The sequence below is a fragment of the Callorhinchus milii genome, unplaced genomic scaffold (assembly GCF_018977255.1).
Source record: "Callorhinchus milii isolate IMCB2004 unplaced genomic scaffold, IMCB_Cmil_1.0 Scaffold3, whole genome shotgun sequence".
Taxonomy (NCBI): Eukaryota; Metazoa; Chordata; class Chondrichthyes; order Chimaeriformes; family Callorhinchidae; genus Callorhinchus; species Callorhinchus milii.
Genome location: NW_024704744.1, coordinates 88237704 through 88262165, shown reverse-complemented (window position 1 = coordinate 88262165; position 24462 = coordinate 88237704). Strand labels below are relative to the sequence as shown.

At 40.2% G+C, this 24462-nt stretch overlaps 1 protein-coding gene across 4 annotated transcripts in view; it reads right to left on the bottom strand.

Annotated features, from left to right (window-relative positions):
* Positions 1-24462, bottom strand: part of esrrga (estrogen-related receptor gamma a) — a 183771-nt gene that overhangs the window by 10519 nt on the left and 148790 nt on the right. For all 4 annotated transcript variants that reach the window (XM_007904500.1, XM_042333298.1, XM_007904499.2 and 1 more), the window contains 2 exons: positions 21875-21985; positions 19131-19292 (listed from right to left, as the gene is read on the bottom strand). In XM_007904500.1, the coding sequence (XP_007902691.1) occupies positions 19131-19292; positions 21875-21985 (273 nt within the window). The remainder of the gene's footprint in view (positions 1-19130; positions 19293-21874; positions 21986-24462) is intronic.

Below are 24462 nucleotides of genomic sequence, written 5' to 3'. Positions count from 1 at the left end.
GGACAGAGCCTTGGGAGTGCTGGAAATGTCTCAAAGAGCTTCATGAGATTTTACTGTAGAGTGCAGTGACTGTGTATTTTTTGCAGATGAACATGGGGTGAAGATAGGATCAGGCTAAGCCGTGATCTCAGTCTAGGCTCACACACAAAAAATGGTGTATCAGAGTGCTATTGTTTAGCATCTGCAGAACCACAACCTAAGCAAGATTCAGTGGGGAGAGGGAGTGCTTTTGAAGGCAGCAATGAAGTTTACATGGAGTTTCTCTTCCCCCACCCCACAAAAACACATTGGGAGTACTATATTAACAGTCCCACACTATGTGGCGTATCTGGAAAAGAACACAATCATCGTGGGCAGTTCTCAGAGATGGGTTCAGACCATTTACCATCTAAACGAGATGCTAAACTACCAGCCAGCTCTATTTGACAGTATCTGTTATTTAAAATATAAGTCAATGACTTGTTACTAAAATACATAAGAAAAATAACTGATTTGTTGATTTGGGACTAATGTACAATGATACTGTTATGCAAAAATAGATTAGCACAGACTGGGGGTCTGAGCTTCATAGACTAGACTTTATTGCAATGAGATAGCTTAAGATCACTTATAAAGAACAAAATCAGGATACGGTTACACTTTTATACTGAATCAGGCTATGGTCAGGAAGATGCGTCTACCAAGACTATCTTTACTCAGATTGGAGTGTGTCTCCATTTGAATCATTAATCTAAGAAAACCAGAAAATTTAGCAAAAAGCACACACAATGCAAATTTCATTGAACAGGGTTCTTTCCTCCTGCATTTAAATGCATCTCCTTTGTTCAATAAGTATTGAATAATTCTGTTTGTTGAAAGACAGCGAATACAGTGAAAATTAGACAATTTTAACACCTAATCCCCCCGAGCCTGTGTAACGGAGACATACTCTGGTGCCATTGAGCAGATTGTAGTGGTTTCAGCTTTTATCAGGAACTGCTTTCATCTCGTTGAAACAAGGGATAAAACTCTATGCGGCACCAATGCTGGGTGGAAAAAAAATGCATTAACACTGCTATGTTTATCACAATCCATTTAGTAGCGTTATCATTTGCTCTCGAGGCAGACATCCCAAAGTCTATACTGGGATGGTAAGCTGCATGATTCTAATATACCTAATTAGGAATGCACAGACTCTTAATTGCATACATTAAGACAATTCATAGCCAAGATTAATTCTAAATATACCCAAGCAGCTGTTTAAGATGCCTGGATTACAGTATGGACTGCACTTTTCCACTTAATTAGATATCAAAATTAAGCAGGAACAAGCATTTTGACATGACAGGATTGAACTGCTGCTTCATGTCCCAGAGCTGCACTTAAGTGACCACTAAACAGAGCTGCACAGATGGAGCAACATTAAATGTGGTACTGGAAAGTAATTTCAAATAATAAAATATCAATATTTACATTTTAATTACTCCTACTGAGAATCACTCTGTCATTTGACTATTGCTAAGACAGCATGGGGTAGTGAAATGACATTGGACTTCTTACTGGGAGGACTATTTTGTTTCCATTAAGGAATGCCAAGTGATCAGAGTCAACGAGACACAGACTTTTGCAAGAATAACACCAATAGTCCTAAACGGGACCGAGTATCCACACATCAATTTGTGGGCAATGGGAAGGGGTGGGAGGGGAGGAGTGGGCAATAGGAAGGGGCCAGAGGTGTGGGCAATGGGAAGTGGGGGGAGGTGTGGGCAATGGGAAGGGGGGGGAGGTGTGGGCAATGGGAAGGGGGGGGGGAGGTGTGGGCAATGGGAAGGGGGGGGAGGTGTGGGCAATGGGAAGGGGGGGGAGGTGTGGGCAATGGGAAGGGGGGGGGGGAGGTGTGGGCAATGGGAAGGGGGGGGGAGGTGTGGGCAATGGGAAGGGGGGGAGGTGTGGGCAATGGGAATGGGGGTAGAGGTGTGGGCAATGGGAATGGGGGGGGAGGTGTGGGCAGGGGGAGGGGGAAGAGAGAGGGGAAATCAAGAGAGAGAACCTCTGTGCTCTGCCAAGTAATGACTTTAACAGAATCAGATAACTCTGCACTGGTGAAATGTTCTAGCTCGTTACCTCAAAACGCTGCAATTTTTCCCTTCAGCCCCTGGTGCAAGCTGTTTAAATTAAGAGACAAGATTCTGTCCTCATCATTCCGATGAGCTTATCGGATACGATTCCTGTAATAGCAGGAAAGATACAGAACTCTGGCTCTAAACCCCTTCCAATAAACATTGGGCAAAACTACCCAAATGGAAGAAGCTCTTCAGCTCACTCGCTTTTATTTTGTTGGTGTAATCCTGTGAGGCTGAAAGGATTTTGTATCTTTGCATTTTTAAAAAAAAATCTCTCTAGCGTGTTCCCTCCATGATGAATTTTCACAAAACCAGTGATGTGCATATTAAAGCAAATTATACATCCATGATGTCCTCTCTTCATCCTCCCCACACTCACCAATCCTACCCATTTACGTTGACATCATGGGGACCAAGTGAATTGTGTCGACATAAGAAATAATAACAATGTGTATAAAAGCGCTGTTAGAGACTTGAAAATTTGCAATTGCAATTTTTTGTCAAACATAGGCAGGTTGTTGATATAAACAGGTTGTTCCAGATAAGTGAACCCACTCTATATATGGTCTTAACAAAAAACATTAACTGGGCAGAACTCAGGAATAAAACTACTTTCCTAAAAGTTAAAACAAATACCACTCACTTATCCACATTTTGCTTTGTAAGAATGATTTTGTAACTGAGTACTCCTAATAAACTCCTGAAATGTAACATGTGCATCATCCCAAAGGAAAATAATAATAATGTCAACCGGTTTTTTTAACACCATTTGGAACTCCCTCTACCTCTCCATCTCAACCCCTCCCAATTCGTCTTTAAATCCCATCTAAGATTTTTGACCGCTGCTACAGTCACCTCAGCAGCCAAAACTGTCCCAGCAAAGTGTTCTGAGATGTTATCCATCATTGTATAAACACAATGATCTGTGACTACATAAATCGGTCAGAAGTTGTGTGAAGGTCCGGTCATTTGATTGGACAGGTTTGATTTTGGATATTCAATCAATTCAAAATTACAGCAAGGTCATATTTTTAAGTCACTGTCCCGATCCGCACTATTCAATTAGATCGGACTTCCATGGCCCTATTGCCAGCTGATGGTTTGCAGAGTGCCCATATGTCATTTTATTTGCCTCACGTTGTCTACTCTCATTTTCCTATACTTCTCTCAGTGTTGTGAGTTGATGGTGGATTACTCTGAATGACACAATGAAAATAAACAATTGAAGGAAATGCTAAATTTATATGTTGCTGAGTGTCAATTGGAGAGAGGAGAGAGGCGTGTGTGTGTGGTGCGTGTGTTTGTGTGTGTGGGGGGGTGGGGGGGTGGACGTTATTTCCTCCCCTTTGCCGATCAACTCTCACTTTGTTACATAGAGCATGAGAAAAACGTTAACTAAATTCAATTTGTCCCAACTTAACATTGCTTTCTGCTCATCATACTGTTAATGATGCACTGAAATCCGCTGCGGTGCTTCCCTCAAAAGCACCACAGCGCCTCAAAATCAGGATATTTTGTATTGTTTAATGTATCGTTTGCTCCTCTTCCATTTCTTACATCGATAGTCTTTTAAAAGAAATACCGATATGTTGCTTTTTTTTTAAAAAAGGATGTCTCCACATTAACATGTAGGTCAATTTCTTATCTGCTGCACCAAAACTCTGAATGGAGTACATAGCTGAGGAAAACGGCAGACGTGACAAGTCTAATCCGGGGTTCTATGACACTACATTTTGTTGAAAATACTTCATTTATGATTGCTGGAAAAAGAATTTTCCTTAGTTCAGTGCATCTTACAAATTTAGGCTCAATAAATCAGATTCCCTGAACACCCGTCTCCTTCATGCTTTAGAGGAAGCCTCTCCCCCATTTCACAGACCGAGTACCTTTTAATTTCAAAAAAGCCATGGTTCAAAATCTTAATTAATTGTTTCATACTGCTTCAGGATCATTATGCAATGTAATAAAAGACATGTAATTATGAAATTTTACAGCCATTACTGAGCCTGATGGCTCGTATTTCATCATAAGCTTCACCCAATGGCTTTTAGCTACTCCAGTTTCTTTGATGAAGTACAGACAGATCTATCACCCCCAAACAATAACCAGCCCAGGCATCTATAATAGCTACCTACAGATGAAGCAATAGATAAAGATAAACTATAAATCCCTGCACAAATGCAACCACAATGCCTTGAATTGACAAAAGGAGAGGATGAGCTGTCTCGGGGAGACAGCAGCTGTGCATTAGACATCCCTCTCCAGCTATCCGTTAGCTGCCCTGTCGTATCTCGTGTTTTACTCTCTTTCTTCTTCCCTCACCAGTCCCCAGTTGGTTTGTTCTTGAAGTCTATAGTTCCTTTCAGCTAATTCAGCAATCTTTCTTTTAATATAAAGAACTCTGCAGACCCCAGGAGTATGACAATAACAAATGCGTTGAAAGATGAGGATGCTCTTCACTAGACCTAACATTGCTGTGAGGGAATAGTCTGACTGTATTTATACACTGCTCCTACAGGCTTTATTTCCTATTTAAAAAGGAGGTCTGAGCACTGATGCCTTCAAACATGGAACTCTTAAGATGACTTGAATTTCACCGATGCAGTTTCACTTGATTAGGTGGAAATCAAATCTACACATGTGTTTTTTTAAACCAATTTATTATTGATAATAACAATGATCCATGCATTTTATGTAACGCCTTATCACATTGAAGTTTCAAAGAGCTTCAGAGTTTCCTGTAAAGTGCAATGACATGCAGAAATGTCCTGCAAACAGCCATGAAGTGAATGACCAAATTATTTTTTATAGGGAGATTGTTGGCCAGGACATCCCCTTCTCTTTTCAAATAATGCCACTGGATCTTTAATGTCCACTTGAACAGGCAGATGGGACCTTGTTTCCACATTTTACTTGAAAGTTGGCTCCTCCAACAGTGCAGCGCTCCCTCGGCATTGCACTGGAGTGTCAGCCTAGACTATGAACTTAAAGCTCCCGACGTGGGGTTTGAACCCACTACCTTCTTATTGAGCCAGGCTTACCTCACTATGTGTAGACACAGTCTTTACACTTAGGCAGCAATTAATGGTGAAGCACTTTGAAACATTGACATTATAGGCACTATATCAAATGCAAGGATTTTAGCATTATGGGGGGTGGGGGGAGAGAAAAACAATATTTTCAGGAAACCCTCCCACAAATTAAGACTGCTTCAGCCATCAACTGGTTATGAAGAAACTACTACATGCATTTTATAACAGCCAGGAAAAAAGTTATTATGCTAGCCCTCAACAAAAAATACTCTAATAACAGTTAGTGAGGAAAGAAGGCAAACACATCACATTTGTAATATTTGCCCAATATGTGTAGATTATGTGTAGATTAAACAGGAATAGAGAATAAAGAAATAGTCCTTTCTAAAAGCCCATCTTTAATGTAACTCTTTCTCTTGATCTCTGGTCAAATTAATGTAGGTTATGAAATATGAATATCCTTCTCCTTTTTCGTAGAGAGCTAGCCACTTGTTCACTTGCTCATGTGTCATGCTGTATCTAAGGGAATCGGCTGCTGTCGTTTTACAGGAGAATTCAATTGTATATTTACATCATGGTTAAAAACATTTTGGGGAAAAAAAAGGAGATGATAATATGATAGAGATGTATTTCAAGACCTAAATCTTATGACATTAATAATTAGGTAGATTTGGTACAAGGTAGATTTTTTTAATATTGTATTGTAAGGCTGTATTTATTGTACCAAAAATTATATATACACAAAATATGATTTCCATAAGATTGGTATATTCTCCGAACTCAAAACAAAAACTGGATTACTTGGCAAACTTTGCCTTACACAGTGTCTGATACAGAAGCCTACGGGCTTTTGTCAGGAATGCCAGCTCCTCTCTGCCTTCACCCTGGAATCCCTGCTTAGCCTGATGCATTGCTCCCATCTGCTGATGTGCAGAGGTTATAATACTTTAGTGGACTCAGACAGCTCGTATCCAATTCCATTTCCGAGGCCTGCCAGCCCTGCCTGCTTGTTCTCTGATGGAAAGGATGGCCCATTTGAACAGTTATTGGGGAAAGAAATGGCCATTTCATGCTTGTCTGTGAACTTTGCATGAACTGTGAGGAATAATGTACTGTGATGACAGCCAAGTTATTCCTTACAGTAAATTTGCTGTCTGGAATGAACTGAAATAGTGTTTGGTTTGTGTAATTACGTCCATCTATCTTTATATTCCAGAGGCATATCGCAAATTGAAAATACTAAAAATTGACTGTTCATTCTGATATTTAATGATTGCCAATGACATACCAATGATTTATTGGTTACTTACTGATGTGACACATTTGCATCTTATTAGAAGAAGATTACCATTCCTTGAATTCTGAACACAGCTGATCACGACTGATGGATTGATTTGATTTGCAAATGTAATCAAACTAATAAGAGGGAAAAAATGTGCAATAATACCTTGTTTTCTTCGCCTGGCAATCACTGCCTGCCAACAGGGTGATATCCCTGACTAAGCAGCCTCAGAAAGAGCATTTCTTGTCGCTTCGTAGACAAAATGCTTCTCTAATGATAATTCCCTCCTTCCCCTACCGCCACCCGGTCTCCGCCATAGTCTATCTTGGCTATACACCACCAAGCCAGCTGTGTTTGTTACTGTCTGTAAAGGCTATCATCAGTAGCTTGACTGTTTTAATTTCACAAAAAAAAACTCTTGTCCAAAAGGAATGTTGAATATTGTGAAAGAGGCAGGCAGTAAATCACAAACTCTATTGCCACACCTCATTTCCTTAGCTTATTTTATAAAAATAAAAAAAAGTGAGATTCAAAATTCTAAGTGATGGAACCATTCATTTAGTCAAAACGGGAGGGCATTGTCTAAATTAGAGATATAAAACCCAACGTTGGTGGGAGGCGGGGGGTGGGGGGGAGAAACAACCTACTTTAAAATTGCAGACAGAGTGGTAGAAGTTTCAATGTGCTGCTCATTATCTGACATTAAAACTGAGCGATATGATATTTTAATATTTAAAGCCTTTTTCTGGGTGTGGGTTAATAGTATTGTTAATTCAGTGTGTATGTGCGAGGGAGTTAGGTAGTTACACTAATGATAATAATTCTTGCATTTGATGTAGTGCTTTTCACGTCTTCTAGACGTCTCAAAGCGCTTCATAGCATATGCTGTAAAGTGAATTGACTGTATATTTGTGGGCGAAACGCGGCAGCCAATTGTGCACAACAGCGTCCCACAAACAGTCATGGATTGAAAATGACCAATTTATTATTGTTTTTTGTTTTGGAGGGATTATTATTAGGCGTGTGGAGTAAGGAAACTTGCCCAAGGTTTCGCCCTGCCTGGAACTGAACCCAGGTGTCTCGCTTGCAAGGTGAGTGCTCTAATCACTGAGCTACAGGACTCCACTGTACTATGAAATTGATCAACTGCTAACATCAATCCATCCCATCCCACCCCACGACACGTAAGCAAGGCGAACAGTGATAAGGTTTTCACGAAATGGAGTGTTTTGGGTCAAGTTTTGTGGTATTTTCTCAACTAAGAAATCCTAAAAGAAGCTCATTCTTGCAGACAGAAGAACATCACACTGACTTGAGAGAGTCTGAGAGTTACTTCCAAATCTATGTCATGTACTTCTGGATTTCATAATTAGTGAACACCAAGAAAATCACCCTGCAGTAGTCATACCACAATATTAATGCACAGTAAAAAGGAGACATACTTTTGTGTATAAAATATACTCTGAGCAAATCATCACCCCACCGTTTAATAAATACATCAACACCACTATTTAAAAGTAGCCAACCAGAAATTGTACGCATTATAAAATAATAATATTAATAATAATCATCATCCTTGGCTTGACACCTTTCACATCAGGAGGATGTGTCAAAGCGTTTCACAGGATTTACTGTAAAGTGTAGTGACACAATTATTTCTATTAGAGCCCCAGACAAGAGGGTAGAGGGTGTAACTATTTCTTGTGATAATACTTATGATGGCAGAGTGGTTATCCCTGCTACAACTGCATAGCAACTTGTTAATGTACCTCTTCCTTGCTCAAGCTGAATGATATCTCCAGGCAGTTTTTAATTTCAGATGTGGACTTAAATTCATGGCAGCTCTCAACTTCAACGATAAAGTTGACCCCACAAGAGAGCATTCGACCACGACAAATGCGCTTCACTTTTTGTGACAAAACAAACAAAACGCACTATTATTACGAATGAGCGTCAGAAGTTAAGGAGAATTTTTGCAATAGAACAGGTTAGCCACTTTGGGCTGCAGATCAGTGAGGTGGAGTGATATGGTTGTTAACGTATGCTGCATTTCAGTCCTTCTATGTGGTCAATTCAGGATTCAACTTAAGTGTTAATAAAACACAAACTGGGACCAATAATTCATTTTAACAAGGCCAACTGGCCAACTCATAATTCATTCATTACAATTGGTTGGAGAAAGGAAGTCTCAGCCCGTACTTCTGCAGTAACAGTGGAAGGATCTTAACTGTATAATCTATACTAAGCTAGGACTCCTGACGCAAATCAATGAAAGGACTTTCTACCCCCTTCTACTAAAGTCTACCTAATGTTGCACCTCACATCACTGTAAATTGCAATCTTGTGTAGATGTGTAGATTTGTCTGTGCTAACCAAGGTGAACAAAGATCGTCATGGATTGATGCTTAATTGCATTTTTTTAAAAAACAAACAATACAAATAAACTCAGACCTAAATATTAGTTTCGGAGCTCCTTACAGATAAAAAAATACACAGCCTGCTTTATTATCAAAGTAAAACATACTTGTATGATCTGGTTGTTGCAGAGGATTAGAACAGACTGGTTTAAAACTGCTGACTGTACTTCTTATATTAAAACCAAGCTGGCCATTATCGCCCTACTTCCCTCATTCACCAAATTCCTTTCCAGCCAGGTCAACATGTACCTTGTTAGGAACGTGCTGACGTGTTTTAACACTCCTCAGTACAGGTGATTAATCCCTTCTAATGCACGCTAAGTAGCTGCATATCTACCCTTAAATGGGAAAGTAGTACGATAAGGCACCTGCGATTAACACTTATATTGCTTAGGTAACTAGATCAGGGTTGACCTACTCACACGGTTATGACCCCTCTCTGCTCCTAATCTGACCAGACGCTAGTTAAGGTGCCAACCGATCCTCAATTGACCCAAACCGAATTATCTAAGAATATTCAAAATTCAATACAGACTCCGTCCCATAGTCTTCACGTTAACCACAGATTTCTATGTTTCTTGATAGTGCAGCCTCAGTTTATTATTAGCTATTATTATTATTATCATTATTATACATGTCCAAGGATTTTCTGGTGAATTACAGAGAATATTCACCCTAGATTACTTTCTGGTATTACTGGTCCTGGATTCATACAGTTTATATTTGCAGTTTGATTTGTAAATTTTATTTTAAATATGCAAATCAACTTCTCCCACCCCACGGAATGGAGTCTGTGCGAATTGAAATGGTGAATGTTCTGGGAGCCCATTTCTAAGCCACTTGCAATGCCGTTGTGCAAAAGGTGAGCCAAGTGTACGATTTTCCATCCTTTCCTGGTGGAATACCGGGAAAGGACGGAAAATCGTTGGGGCGGACAAGTTTGCAGGGCTATGGGGAGAGAGGAGGTTGTGGAATTGATTTGGATAGCTCTTTGCAAAGGGACATGATGGGCAAATGGCCTCCTTCTGTGCTGTGTAATTCTATGATTCTATGAATACAGAATGGGAGTGCCCTCTCTTGACCCCACACTTCCCTCCCCTCCTAACCAACTCCTCCCTCAAGACATGAACAATGTGAGGGTGCAAAATCTGGGACTGTGGCTTGGCGAGGTGATCCCAAAATACTGCCTAACATATGAATAAGTTATGAGTAAGAGAGATTCAGGGGTGCATGCACTAGAATAAGAAGCTTGAGATTGCAGTAGGGCAGCAGTTTGGAGGTGCTGCTCTGTGTGGGTCATGGATGGCCTCAATGACAACTGTCCTGTAAAAGGTGCCTCTCAAGCTGACCCTTTATTTTTTAAATGGCGTTTACCCACGTCTTCGGCCCACGGTTATTAACAGCTTTAACAGCCGATTTCATAGCTTGTCAGATTGCGAGGCTCCGACACTAAGGGTTTCAAGACATTGTGTGTGGGGATGGGGGGGAGGAAAGAGAGAAAACAACACATGAAAAAAAAGAAATTGCTGGGAAAAAATCTGTATCGTGTGACAGCTGCTGTGAAATCCTGTAACAATTTGAAGTTTTATTCGAATTGGATAGCTGGATCAATTTGTACAGAAGAATTTATAGAAGTCTGTGGGGGGTTAAAGGAAATTAATCAATGAACATTTCTGCAGGCAAAGCAACAGTCAATGCAGACCACAGGATAAAAATGGAATGGTTTCAGAGAAAATGGCTAGGAAAAAAAGGTCTAAGTATAGGCTTACAGACTTTGATAAATAGCATCCAAGATGCTCTTAAGAGTTTCTTTTCAGGAGCCATAAAAGACAGGTCTGTATTTTTCATTCAGATCTCCACATAGCGATGTTGCTGTTCTACGTAAGACTTTTAATTCTTCGTCGGTTAGTTACAAAAGTGTCAGATTTATGTAAATTTTTGCACTCTCGTTGGTCCTCTCACTAGCTGGCTGTCAGGCCACGTTATTCCACTTTGGTTTTTGCTTTACTTAATAAACAAAAAGAAATCTACAGAATTTCGGGTTTCAAATCACGTCAGGCTTAATTAAAGTGGATATTCGGCCACCTGTTCAACTCTCCAAAAAAAAAGTTCAGCGTCCGAAGCTGGGAGGAAGGAGGAGAGGGAGGTGGAGGAATTAAAGCAGGAGGGAAAAAGTATACTTTGAGTAAGTGGGTTAAGTGCGAGTGCAGTATAACGGTCTCCGAGACTTGCTAAGGGGATTGGGCTGCTTACATTGAAGAGCAGCTGATTTAGAAAGGTTTATTTCAGCTCAGGTGATGACAAGCTCTCTGTGGAATTGAATGTGACTTTACTAGGAACACCCCAGCAGCCAGATACCCTTTCTGGCACCCCCTCCATCTGCTTCAACCAATATCCAAATGCATCACTGTCTATCAGGGTCTCAGCACTGACACTCTGGATGTATTGATTAATAGTTGCCCTAAGCTCCTTTTAGCAAATCAAATTTTCACTTTTAGCGAGGATTTCGGTTCTGATTTATTCAGCACAGTGAAATGCAGTAAATTGACTTTGACACTCTGGAAAAACGTCGGAAAAACAATGCTTTCAAGTGGAGAGGAAATAGATATAAAAATGTGTGGCAGCTTGTTTGTTCAGGTTAAAGAGACAATATTCCTTTTTTGTTTAATGGAATTTGAAACTGTCAAAAAATCCACGCTCCTCAACCTTCCTGTTTAAAGTCCTTCAGTCTTCTACCAAAAAGCACACACACGCATGACAACATACACAACAAATTGCAGTCTTGGTGACTAAAGCTAGTTTCCCCCTCTAGTCCCCCCCAATTATCCTTCCTCCCCCACATCCAGTCCCTCACTAGCACCGCCTTCTACCTCCTCCGACGCATCGCCCGTCTCCGCCAATACCTCTCCCCAGAAGCCGCTGAAATCCTGGTCCATGCCTTTGTCACCTCTCGGCTGGACTACTCCAACGTCCTCCTCGCCAGTCTCCCATCCACTACCATCCATAAAATCCAAATCATTCTCACCTCCCCGATCACCCCAGTCCTTGCCAGACTGCACTGGCTGCCTATCCCAGAGAGGATCGATTTTCAAGATCCTCACCCTTGTATTCAAGTCCCTGCAGTCCCCTACCTCTCTGACCTCCTCTTTCCTCAAAACAGTACCCGTTGCCTTCGTTCCTCTGGGTCTGGCCTCGTACTCGTCCCCCGAGTTCTCCGCTCCACCCTCGGTGGCCGTGCCTTCAGGCTACTACGCCCCTAGGCTCTGGAACTGCCTTCCTCACTCCCTTCGTCTTGCTCCCTCTCTTCCCATTTTCAAGTCTCTGCTGAAGACCTTTCGTTTCGACCACGCCTCTGGTCACCTTCCTGCCCCTCGCTCGGCTCCGGGATCCGTTACTGTAAAGCGCTCTGAGACGCTGTCCGGCATGGAGAGCGCTATATAAATCCAAGTTGTTGTTGTTGTAGTCTACTATTAAAAGAGTGGCCTGACTGTTGCAGCATAAACATACCGTTTCCTTGTTTAAATAAACTTATTTAGCCTTTTGAGAAGTATAATTACACAGAGCAGGGAAGTTTCACCTGGTGAAACCCTTCGCTGGCCAACAATTTCCCCCAAAATAAATTGGTCATATCTGTATTATATTATTTTAATAATACTTGGATTTGATATAGTGCCGCCTTATCAGGTCGAACATATCAAAGAGTTTCACAGAGTTTTTCTGTAAAGGGTAAGCAAACACAACAGCCAATTTTGTACGTAGCAAAAGAAAGAAGTGAAGGACCAATTTTTGTTAGCTTGGAGACTGTTGGATGATTGTTGTCACCGAGAGAAACTGCCTTCTCTTTTTGAAAAGTGCTATGCGATCTTTAACATCCACCTGAACAGACAAACAGTTAACGTCTCAAACTGTTGAACAGCACCTCCAACTGCAGCGATCCCCCAGCACTGCACTGGAGTCTCATACTAAATTACGAGCTCAAAGTCCCAACATGGGGTTTGAACCAAAACCTTCAGAAACGAGAGAGACGAGACTAGCAACTGAGCCAGGTTGATACCTTTATACAAATATCTTGATTGTAAAGGGTGAATTGAATTTCCAACAGATTCCCACCTTCGCTGTTTTATGAAAATTGCTACTTGATCTGCACCAAACAATTTAACTGGAGCCCAGTAAGTATCTGAGAACGACTGAAACATCCCACAACCTCCTCTGAACACACTGCACTATATTGCACTCAGCGTGAACTATTGGAAGCATTAATTTCTGCAGAGCTCACATGAAAAGGTTAAAAGCTCTGAAGGAGTAAAACATTAGGAAAATTGGACTACAAATATTATGAAATTTAAATCTTTCATGCTCCAGTCGGACTGCAACACTTGGCTTTGGTGTTGTGCAATCTCTTCTAGCAGGACAATGCCATATGTGCATGTTTAGTGAGTTCTGCGTCATGTAAGAGATCATCTGAAAAGGGGTCATCACATTTTGCCTGCTGCCTGTGATTGTTCTGCAGCCAGTGACTGAACCATCAGCTCTCGTACTTTCCTCAAAGCGTCAGCAGCTAACCAGATGCTGGGGCACAGTGCTCTGTCCTTTACTGCTTAACTGCTTGCTGTGTGAGCAGACATTGCAACTGTATCTTAGACTTCTCACAAGGCTTTCAAAGTACTGTTGATACTGCACCACTTTGTGCAGTGTCCAGTTCCCACGTTTTAAGTTGATAACGTTAAAAATCTATTGTCACAGACGGGATCTCAGTTAGGGTTTCAGGGTAACACTGGCAGATGTCTGGGATGAAGTGGTTTGATTGCCTGCACAGATAGAAAATGATCCTGTGGCATGACCGGTGGTGGGTGAGAGAGGTGAAGAGAGAAATTGTGAAAAACTTAGAGATGACCTGAGAATACCTTCATTGCGAGTTGGCGGAAGGTTCATGCACAAAATGTGTCCATAAAACATTAGCTTGTCAACCCTTGACGGTCTAGTGGGTAAACGTTCTGTAACACTGAAGCGCACAGACAGGATGGGACAGATCTGAAGACTGATTTGGGCTGAGACACTGCAATGAACCTCACTCAAGACTCCTGTGCTAAGGTGTGTGTGCGCGTGGAGGTGGGGGTGGGGGGGTGGGGAGGATTGTAAAATTAAAGAAGAAAAATAAGTCAGCCAAGGATAACACATTTATCATTGTCTAGTGAGTCGCAGTGAAAGTGCATGTAAGTTGTTGGTTAATTGCAATAGCCTCCTCCTCTCCATCGCCACTCTCCCACCCAACTTTCCACAGACATTCTCACACGTGTGCACACATTCACACACCCACACACATGTACAGGCGCACATGCTTACAAATGCACCACACATATCTACACATGCTCACACGCCCACCATGATTGAACAACTTTCTGAGCTGCCACTCACTATCTCAAATTAAACCATGAAGAATCTGGGATGAGGTAACTAAGGGCTGCTTGAGCCCATGACTGTGTCTCCCAGCAAGAAGCAGAGGCTTTAGGATGGGACCAGGAAGGGGGGAAGGAGAAGAGAAATTGGCAACAAAAAGAAGATTAACTTAACCTCTTTTGTTACAGCTCATGATAAGGAACCCATTTTATTGTAGCTGGCAGGTTCTGTATCAGTCTGCATGATAGGAGCCACTGACTTGAACATCTGAAAATAGCCTCTTCTTACACCACAACAGGAGATACAGATTCAGCCATTACAAACTGCTGCCATGCATTAACGTCTAAAGGGAGGAAAGCTTCCTTTTGGCAGAAATAGCATATATTCTTATATTTACCTGCTAATAACCAACATATCTGAAAACAAAATGTCTCACTATCAAGTGTCCCTTTCAATAAAAAGCCTTAACAAGGTATCCGGACCCGATTGTCCAGGGCCTTGGGATGTCCTCCCGACGTGAAAGGCGCTCTATAAATGTAATTTTGTTGTTGTTGTATCTAATATCTTTGTACGTTTTGACTGAGTTTATTTACATGTCAAGTGCTGACAATATTACTAGGGGAAATTGGTAGGGAGGGTCGGTCTGACAGTACGAAGGAGTTTAACATGTACAATCCACATGATATAATCACTTAACAACTGGGCCCTTTACTTTATAAACGGACTCTTGTGTGGTTGGATTTGTTAATGCCACCTCAGCTATATTGGGAATGTCCTTTCTTCAGAAAACAAAAATGCAAGAAAGTAAAAGTTACAAATAATCATTATTTAAAGTGAATTTTGCCCACCAAACACACAGTCGTTCCACTTTACAGTGCATGTAAATCCTGTGAAATGTTTTGAGATGTCTGCTCGATGTGAAAGGTGTGAGACCAAATTAAGGATAATTATTATTATTTTATAAAAGGGTGAGGGGGTACTGATGGGGAAAGGCATCTCCTATAAGAAATTGCAAATGTAATAATTTGGTTTGAATATCACAGTGGAAATGAAAAGATTTCCACGGGTGTATCTCAAAGAGTTCTATAACAAATAGTTCAAAGTACTAAACAATGTAGTGGCTTTCATGTTGGAAAGATGTCTGAAAGAGCTTCAAAATATTTTACTGTAAAGTAGTGACTGTGCATCGGGTAGGCAAAAATATGGAAGTGCTCACTTAAGGCATCAGTGAGTGGGGAGCGGCAGGCAGTTTTAACATTTCCAAGTTGTTAAATGCCGGTGACACATAGGGGCAAAAGAAGAGATACAAGCTCTTTCAACATGAAGATGGAGCACCCAGAACTGCAGCAGCAGGGCCTGAGTAAGCACCTGCAACATTTTGTTAACGAGGTTACATGTGGATATTCTAATCCAACACAAAGTGCAACAATACGTCTGACTGCTGCACTGATAATCTTTTTATCGTATGCGTGAAAGCTAGCTTCAATATTTGATTCAGCCTACATTACTCTCTGGCCCATTCTGTGCATCTTACAATAGACTGGATGAAGCAGAGTGTGGAAGTACTACAGTATCTACATAAAAGAGATTAAAGCCGACAGGATTCCATTTTACAGCTCAATCATATTGTGTTAGCACGCGCTTATCCAAGCACGTACAGAATTGAAAGGGAGAGAGAAAAAAAAGAGGGCAGGCAGGCAGATAGGAGCCAGAATAGGCAGCATGGGCAATTTTGAAGAATATAAAAGGATGCTAATGGCGGGGGGGCCTGACACGCTAAAGGGCTATTAGGGCATAGCCACCATCTCTTGTACCCACTCATTCTGCTCTAACTTGAAATGACTGAAGTCAAGTGCTGTCTAATTCCATTGTGCTCTTTGTCAGATAAGGACTGTTCAAATTTCATAACGCCTGCTTTTTGCTCAGCCGCTTTATTAGCGAGGCAAGCCTAATTCTATTTACTGATAAAGTAATTTTATTTTTTCTTTAAATATTTGCCTCTGTTGTGGACACAGCCGGGTTGAGTGCTTTGCGACGAGGAATTAATCAAAGCAATTTCTTTAGTGCCCTTTCTTCATATCGAAAGAGCCCGCTGATTTTATCATAACCCAATTTCTTAATTCACAATCGCTGTTAAATAATATTTCATCAGAGCAATGTGGCTTGCACATTTGTCTTCTGCTTTTAACACCTTCAGAAATTAAACTGTCCTGATTCATTTCTGCATTCGTGCAATCTAGAAACATCCCAAACTGCCTTTGTGTTAAACTGTGTGTTTGAAGAATGAGAGCGAATGTATTGACACATGCCTTAGGATCCTTAGATTACCTTAGTTAAGTTTTTGGGGGGATAGTGATCTGTTCATCAAAGTATTGGAGGTAAAATAATATTCTTATTTTTGCAACATCAAGCGCTCCTAGATCAGGCAAGGGTTAATGTGGGATCAACTTCCCAGTTCACCGTCCAACAAAACAAAAATCTCACTATCAATCTTAGAGGGCCAGTAAGAGTGCTAAAACAAGCAGTTTGCTGTTGCACTCGTTCATTACAATGTCAATTATTTTATTAAGCCAATGAATAGCATCTGGTAACCGGTAATGCTGCAAAGTCTGACTTCTCTCTTGATGTTTGAAACTCTAAGGATCCAGGTCGGTCCAGCTGAATGTGCCCACTCACAATCACAGAGAGTGCAAGCTATATTTGTGCTACACACAGGTTCTGCATACCTGCGGGAAACCTGGATACTCACTGGTCAAAGGTGACTGATGGTAAAGAACCAATCAAAAAACTGAGATTAGATCAAATGTGGCATCCTTGATTTCCACCGCAGGATCATCAGATAACTTTAACTAAAGGCTTTTGTTCCTGTGGATAACCTTTTCTAAAGGCTTTATGCTCTCAAGCCCTACCCCCACACATCACATCAGCATGGCAGGCTGGCTAATCAGGCTGCTCTCTGTGTCGTCAAGTGAAAATCATCAATTAGACTTGAATTATGGGTGGTTTGTTTGGTACTGGGGGAGACAGATCCAGAGGAGACTGGTCGGATTCTATTCAAACATGGTTCAGATTCCTGCACACCAACTCACAGGTGTACCCAGCACATAACTTGTCTGTACCCATACTGATCCTAATACAGAGCCACTCTGAAACAATAGTGCATTGCTCTTCAAACTGGAATAACCATATATGATCTCTTACCTCACAGTTAGACGTGCAAGAGCAGACTGGGGAAGGGAAGGAGTTTTTTTTTTAAATTCAGAAAGAGCGCTTGTTCTGGGTAAAGGTATTGACAAGAACGGCAAGGATGGAGAAACCATAGGAACAGAATAAAATACAGTTCGATTGCCATAAAAAGATTGTAACCATATAAATTCCACAATTTAATGCAACTAAACAGCAGGATTGGAAACAGATCACGATACATCTATATGTAACATCTGCGTACCCCTTAAAAGAATCACTATCATTAAAAAAAGATGAATGAACGAGTTGCAAGAGACGTTTTATGGGGGTGTAAAGAAGAGGAAGAAAACCACTGACCAGGAAAATAACTAAACTGTTTTCAGATCACCTATTCAGGTGCATGTTCAGGATCAAAAAGAGAAGGGAGTTTCTTCCAGTGTCCAAACCAACAAGGCTCCAGATTAATTGGGCTTTTACCTCACAACTGCTTGTGGGATTTGCAAGCACAAACTACTGCCATGTTTCCCCATACAAGAAAAAACAATCACTACGCTCGACAGTAATTACTTGTGAAGCACTTTGGGAGTTTTGACGTGGGTACTATAAATTAAACCTTTTCAAATGACGGCGCCTTACCCTGGAGAGGTTTTTTTTTTGAGTTGGTTCACCGATATTTTAAACTAGCAAGTTGATGAGGGAGAGTGGTTTGTGCTGCGTTCACTCTACAACTAACCAAGCAGTTCAAGTGCCACTAAGATGATAGTTTAATTCTATCTGTTTGGACTGGATATAATCCCATGTTTCTCGAGAAAAAAAACATGATGTTCATGGGACAAACACTGTTGTGCTACTTTGACTAAAATGCTCTGCCAGCTCCCTATGAGGTTTTCACAATACAAAAACAACAACTTGCATTTATCTAGTGCCCTTAATGCAAGAAGATTACTAGTTACATACCAAATGTGCCAGGACTAGAGGGATAGCTGAATATCATGTAAATATCTCAGTACAGAAACCTACAAACCCTCAAATTTCCAGTGCTCTGGAACATTCTCCCAACACGAAAAGCGCTACATAAATACAATTCAATGTTGTTGCTGCAAAAAGATTGTCTTTTATTGGTATTAGGGAATAGATTGCAAGTAACAAATAAAATTAATGAAAGAACGCATTACCCTTTATAACATGGAGAGAAACCTTGTGTCCACTATTTTACCATCAAACTTCAGAGCTTTGGAAGGAAAGTCATTGTTGCTATGAGTTTACACACAAATATTTGGATACCCGGCAGCCTCAGCTATGTTACTATACTACATTTTATGTGAAGCAGATTCAGAGCTAGGGCAAAGGCAGAGGTGAGTGATACATGTTTTCTTGTAATGGGACACAGAATGTATCTTTCCTCCAAAGAGTTCCAACCTTCTTCTCTTCAAAGATACAGAAGGAGTGAATTGTTTCCCCCTTGACTGTTTAGTAGTCTTACATATCATGGTTGGCAAATTGGAAACCAAATGGATTCCATTCTGAGCACTAACACACTGGTAAAGTTGCAAACGGGTTATGATTTTGTCAGTCAATCAGGGAACAGTGTTGACTATTCATTCACTGGAATAACAAGGCAGCTGAGAAATTCTTAAATGGCAAAAGAAACATTGTTCTTACTTTACAGCTGCAATCGGCAATGGGTGGCAGTTTGTTGGGTGATTTTCTTTACCTGGAATATGCTTTGCCCATCCAATGATGACCACCAGCTCTCGGTCCGCCAGGTCGCACAATGTAGTGAGGGCTTTGATGTCACTGTCAGGGACAGTGGGATCAGGCATGGCGTAGATCTTCTCCGGCTCAGCCACAAGCAGATGCGAGACAATCTTGTTGACTGGAATGGAAGGCCCGGGCAAGGGAAAGCAAGAAACGTTTGAATGAGTTTAGACAGCCTCATCAGTCAGGGAATTGAGTAGCTGCAAGCAGTATCTCTTGGTAAATCTTATTTAATGTTGCCTTAATTAGAATCAATACGACCCAATTTTCATCAGAATGGCTTTGTTATGCACAAATAATCAATCAGGACCTAGAAAATCTCTGAGGCTACATCCAACATACAAGGGATTCTGTGCTTCCTGACACTTGTCTGACACAAGTCGAAAATTGACCACGCATTTTATAAATGTTTCTCAAAAAAAACTGCTAATTAGATGAACTGCAGAAAATTAACACAACAGCTCTCAGATAATGAGTAATGATTTGCAAGTGGTAAGACTGTCCGAAACAAATGGCACTTGCCAACACTGCCCTGTTACTAACACTACTGATGCTCTGAGCTACCAGGGGGGGAAAAAAAAAGTGCTTGGATTGCAAAGGAATGGAAATTAAAATTCAGAGATAAAATCTTTTAGAAAAGGCCTCGAGTGACCTTTACACTTGTTAATCTTTAACCCTTTAAACAGATCAAAAATGATTCTTGTTTTTGTGCGCATTGCTGAAATATTTTTGTCACAAACCTCAGACCAAATTCGACTTGTAACGTTTCATGTGCCCAAATTTCTGGAATTTAGAGCTCTTTGAGATGGTTAGTCAAACAGGCTGACAAACTGATAATGTTTCATTGTAAGTCTGGATTATTACAAGATGGGGCAATTGTTCCGGATTTATAAAGAGTTATGTCACAGGAAACCACAAAGGATGGAGTCTGCCTTGTATTTGCAATATCTATGTTTGGTCAGGAAAGAAAATCCCTTCAGCATACAGTCAGGGGAAAAAAAAAGCTTTCATTTCATTTCCATCTCCATAAATTTCCATTCCATCCCTATCAGAAATGATTCTTTTTATAAAAGCTAGGAAATGTATAGATATTTTGTTACAAAGACTCAACTTAAGATAGTGTCACCTCCAGCAAAGCAAAAGGTGAATGCATAGTGTCTCACTTTTATTAACCTAGAATCGTTTCCTTAGGGTTTACAATATTACATTATTGTGTATTTCCAGTGGTGCTCCTGACAGACGAACTGCACGAGATGCAAAGTAGACCTTCTATTTAGTACTTTTAAAATGGAATAAATGTTAAGATAAATTAAAAGCTCCAAGAGGCATACATAAAGGCACACAATACATTCAAATGATTGCACATTCTTGTGATCAAAAAGATTGTCATTCCAACTGCACAAGGACCTTAAAAGAAATAGAAGGGTGTGACACTGGAGCTACATTAAGAGTACCAAAAATGTTCTCTGTTATTCAGATATCTATATTAAAAATTGTACTCTTGACAGACATTGCAAAATCCTAATATAATGTCATTTACTGAAATGTAAATGTGAGTGAAATGTTTCATCAATACAGTATATTACACACAGTGGTCTCCCTTGTAAAAATGCAAGCTGTGGTTTGATTAACATTTGAAATTCCATGAAGTGCTTTCAGCTATACTTAATTATTTATTATTTAATAGAGGGAATATGCTGGAAAATACAAACAGTAACTGTCTTGTCCATCCTTATGCACAACTGTGCTATAAAAGGCACACATAAAGGCATTGCATTAAAATTATAGTACATTTCTTATAGTCAAAAGAATTATTAATGTGCGCCTCCATAATAAGCAGAATTTCAAACTGGTCGCCAATAAAAATAAATGCAGCCAATTTGAGAAATAATCTGGTTATTTAATCAGTTTTGTTGCGCAACCTTTGCTTAAAGATTTGCATATTTATTTCTAACCAACTCATTCAATTTTTTTTGATAAATCAAATAAAAGCTTAAAGGACCTTGGGATAGCACCTAACTTTAATGGTACGCACTTGATAGCAAGGTCTCATCAAGAAAGCTTAAAGATTTATAAAGGCAATGTCCAACTTACAGGGGTTTGGAGAGGGTGTGGGAGAAAAGATTTGTAATCTTCATTCTAATGTTTTAAGTTAAACACTATGGTTAGTTCAGAAGCTCAGAGAAAACATACAAATTGTCAGTATCATGGCTTAATCCTCATTTTTAAGGGCGTAAGAAAAGTCAAGTTCATAATTTCAGCCATGGATCGATCTTTGGGAACCCACCAACATTAAATAAAGGCTTTGTTTATCATAGGGAACCTGTAGCTGGTTTAGGGCAGATTAATAAAATACAATGATAACAGCTGGTTTCTGGATAGTTTGGAAAGAGCAGAGAAAATTTGGGGACTATTCAAATTACTTTACATAGTTGTATATTACTTTTCACTGCGTACTCCATGTTATCCTTGATGGAAAACAAATCAGCGATTTCTAAAATGGAGACTGAATTAGCTTTGCTGTAAGATCTGTCCCATCTGTTTGCAAACTCTATAACTGGTTGTGTGTGTGTGTGTGTTAATACATTGAAATAGATAAGGCATGCCAGTGTTCCACTGGATTGTAAATTGATGTGCAGAAGCTTTGTATGCTAATGAATCTGCCATATAATACAATACAAATTAATTATTTGTCCTTACATGGCTTTTTGGCTGGTTGAACCAGCTGAGGGTTCAAGTAAGGGCTATTCTCTGCATCTATCCTGCGCTTGTACTTCTGCCGCCCTCCACGTACTCGATCTAAACGCACACCTGAAAAGAACAAGGAAAGCAACTTCAAAATACAGCGGGGAAAAAAGCACACACAAAACCTCATTACAAAGTCGACGGCTCACAATGATGGATGACTTGAATTAACATTGCATTACTTTTCTTTAAAGACTGCTAGGATTGGCATCAGTTTGAAATTCAGAAACTGATTTTATAGAACCATTTACTTGTTCATTTCATCAAGAACTACTTAAGCATTTGGCTACAGAGTAAATTTATTAGAGCAAAACTGAAGATTTTAAAGTGTACAAGACCAGCAATAAGAGACATAACTAAAAACAATTTAAGATGAAAATTGCAGTAGAAAAATAACATACATAACTTGCCTGAGTCTAGCACATTTCCACTGGATACAACTTAATACATTGAGTTCCCATTGCATTTAATACAAAATATTGATCAATCATTTACCAAGTTCTACAGAGTACCTCTCTCTCTCACTGCTACAAAAGAATACGCGCTTATACATATCCTGTTATTACGACCCACAAATATATTACCCTAGTAAAATAGTAAGAGTGCATTGAAGTGGGGATTCTCTCGTTGGCTGCACTTCAAAATTAAACTATGGCCTTCATTTATTTGACACAGTTTAAAAAGATTCCAAAAGAAGTAAATTGATGGAAAGGGCACAGCATATACAGTCTTTAGGTTATTCGATCATGTGAAAGGAAGAATCAGGTTGTTAAAAACATTTTCTATCTTAACCTGAATTTTAATACATTTTGTTTTAATTACATAGCCTCTTCAAACAACAATTTCTTTCAAATCAAAATACCAACTTTTGTGCTAATAAATGCCCATTTGGAATAAAACAAGATATTTTAAGTCTTATTTATTTACAGTGCTGCATGCTTGGTTTGGGAGGAAAAAACAACATAATAGTGTGGTTTCAGCAAGCCTAAATGAGATCACTGCCTAAAGGACAATCTATCCTTTTAATTTATTGACATCAAAAGAAGCCTAATTTAATTATACAAAATTTCTCCTGGGAATCTGTGTCACTACGGAAACAGGCTAACAGGAAGTGTCACTGATGTCTTTTTGGGTGGTTGTTGCTGTTGCTGGGAACATAACAGCTACATTGAAAAATATTGCCTGCTTCAAAACTGTCTCAATTTTGCCAATCACTCACATCGCCAGCATGAAATGGGGCTGCCTCGGAGAGCCCACAACAGGTCAGAGGTTTTAATTGAACAACATCTCTTTCTGTCGTTCCGACAAAAGGCAAGCAGGAAAAATGACTCTGGCAAGATAGCTCAGAGTCGAGCAATGTCCAATTTCTCATTAGGTCTAAGCAGCTATCTAGCTGCTAATGCTGACAAGCCTTGAACCTTTTATTTTTGCTCAGAAATTACTTTGGCAGGAACAGGGATACAGCTTCATCACAGATGCCTGACTGCTGTTGCATTAACCCGAATGAGACCTCATAGACTGGCGATTCGGTGTGGTGGAAACGTGCCCGAATGCAACACGTACAAGTCTTTTGTTATCCTGGCAGACACTCAGAGCAAGAGGAAAGCACCACAAAGCTGTGCACATTAATAACCTGATTATTTGTGTCTCTGCGCACTTGTATCAATTTGGAGAGGCACAGGAGAAAGCAAACCTTTTACTAAGCTGAAAACAAAAGGCAATTACCCAGCTAGTAGGTTAATGCATATGATACTGTATGTGCCAAGACTTTCACACTCAAGCTCCAAGGCAAACATTGTACTATGAAGTNAAAAACTAACAACAGCACCTAGCTTTTCTTTCCTGACTTGCTTGGAAGGGACCTTTTCAGTGTTCCACAGGACAGACTTGGTAACGGAATGGCTCAATTAGCGTTTTATTTTGTCTAAGACTGTAAACCTGAGAAGTAGAGTCTCATTATGCATGTCAGGACGAGACTGTACAGCAAGCCAGCCTACAGAACCCCAATAACGGTGCTGTGAACTGAGCCACATCAAGCACCTTAATAACAGTCTTGCTGCACTGAGCCACACCAATTCATATTGACCTACTGTTCATATTGGTCACAATAACTCTTTCCTTCCTTATGCTGGTCTGAATCCCCAAACTTATCCCATTCAACTCTCAATTCCGCTCACTTTATGCAGGTGGGGCTGATTTCCACAGGTTCACTCCTAATCTTCTTTCCTTCCTCCCTCCTCCCCAAAATAACAGGCCAGGTTACTGAACTTTATTCACATTTGGGCTTCGGAGTCTATTGTTTTATCCTTCCTGCAAGGTTGCCACGCTGACCTAATGAATCAAAAGTACAATATCTGCTATAGTGCCTGAACTTTTGCTGGGAGAATATTATTCTGAATAAATGGTACCGTTTCAGTCCACAGCACTGTAATACAGACTTACTTTATTTCTATAGTACAGTATATGAGATTAACTGACCGCAGTTTATTATTGCCTATTTTTCACTGGTAAGATTTTATTTCAATGCTGTTTTTTAATGCACA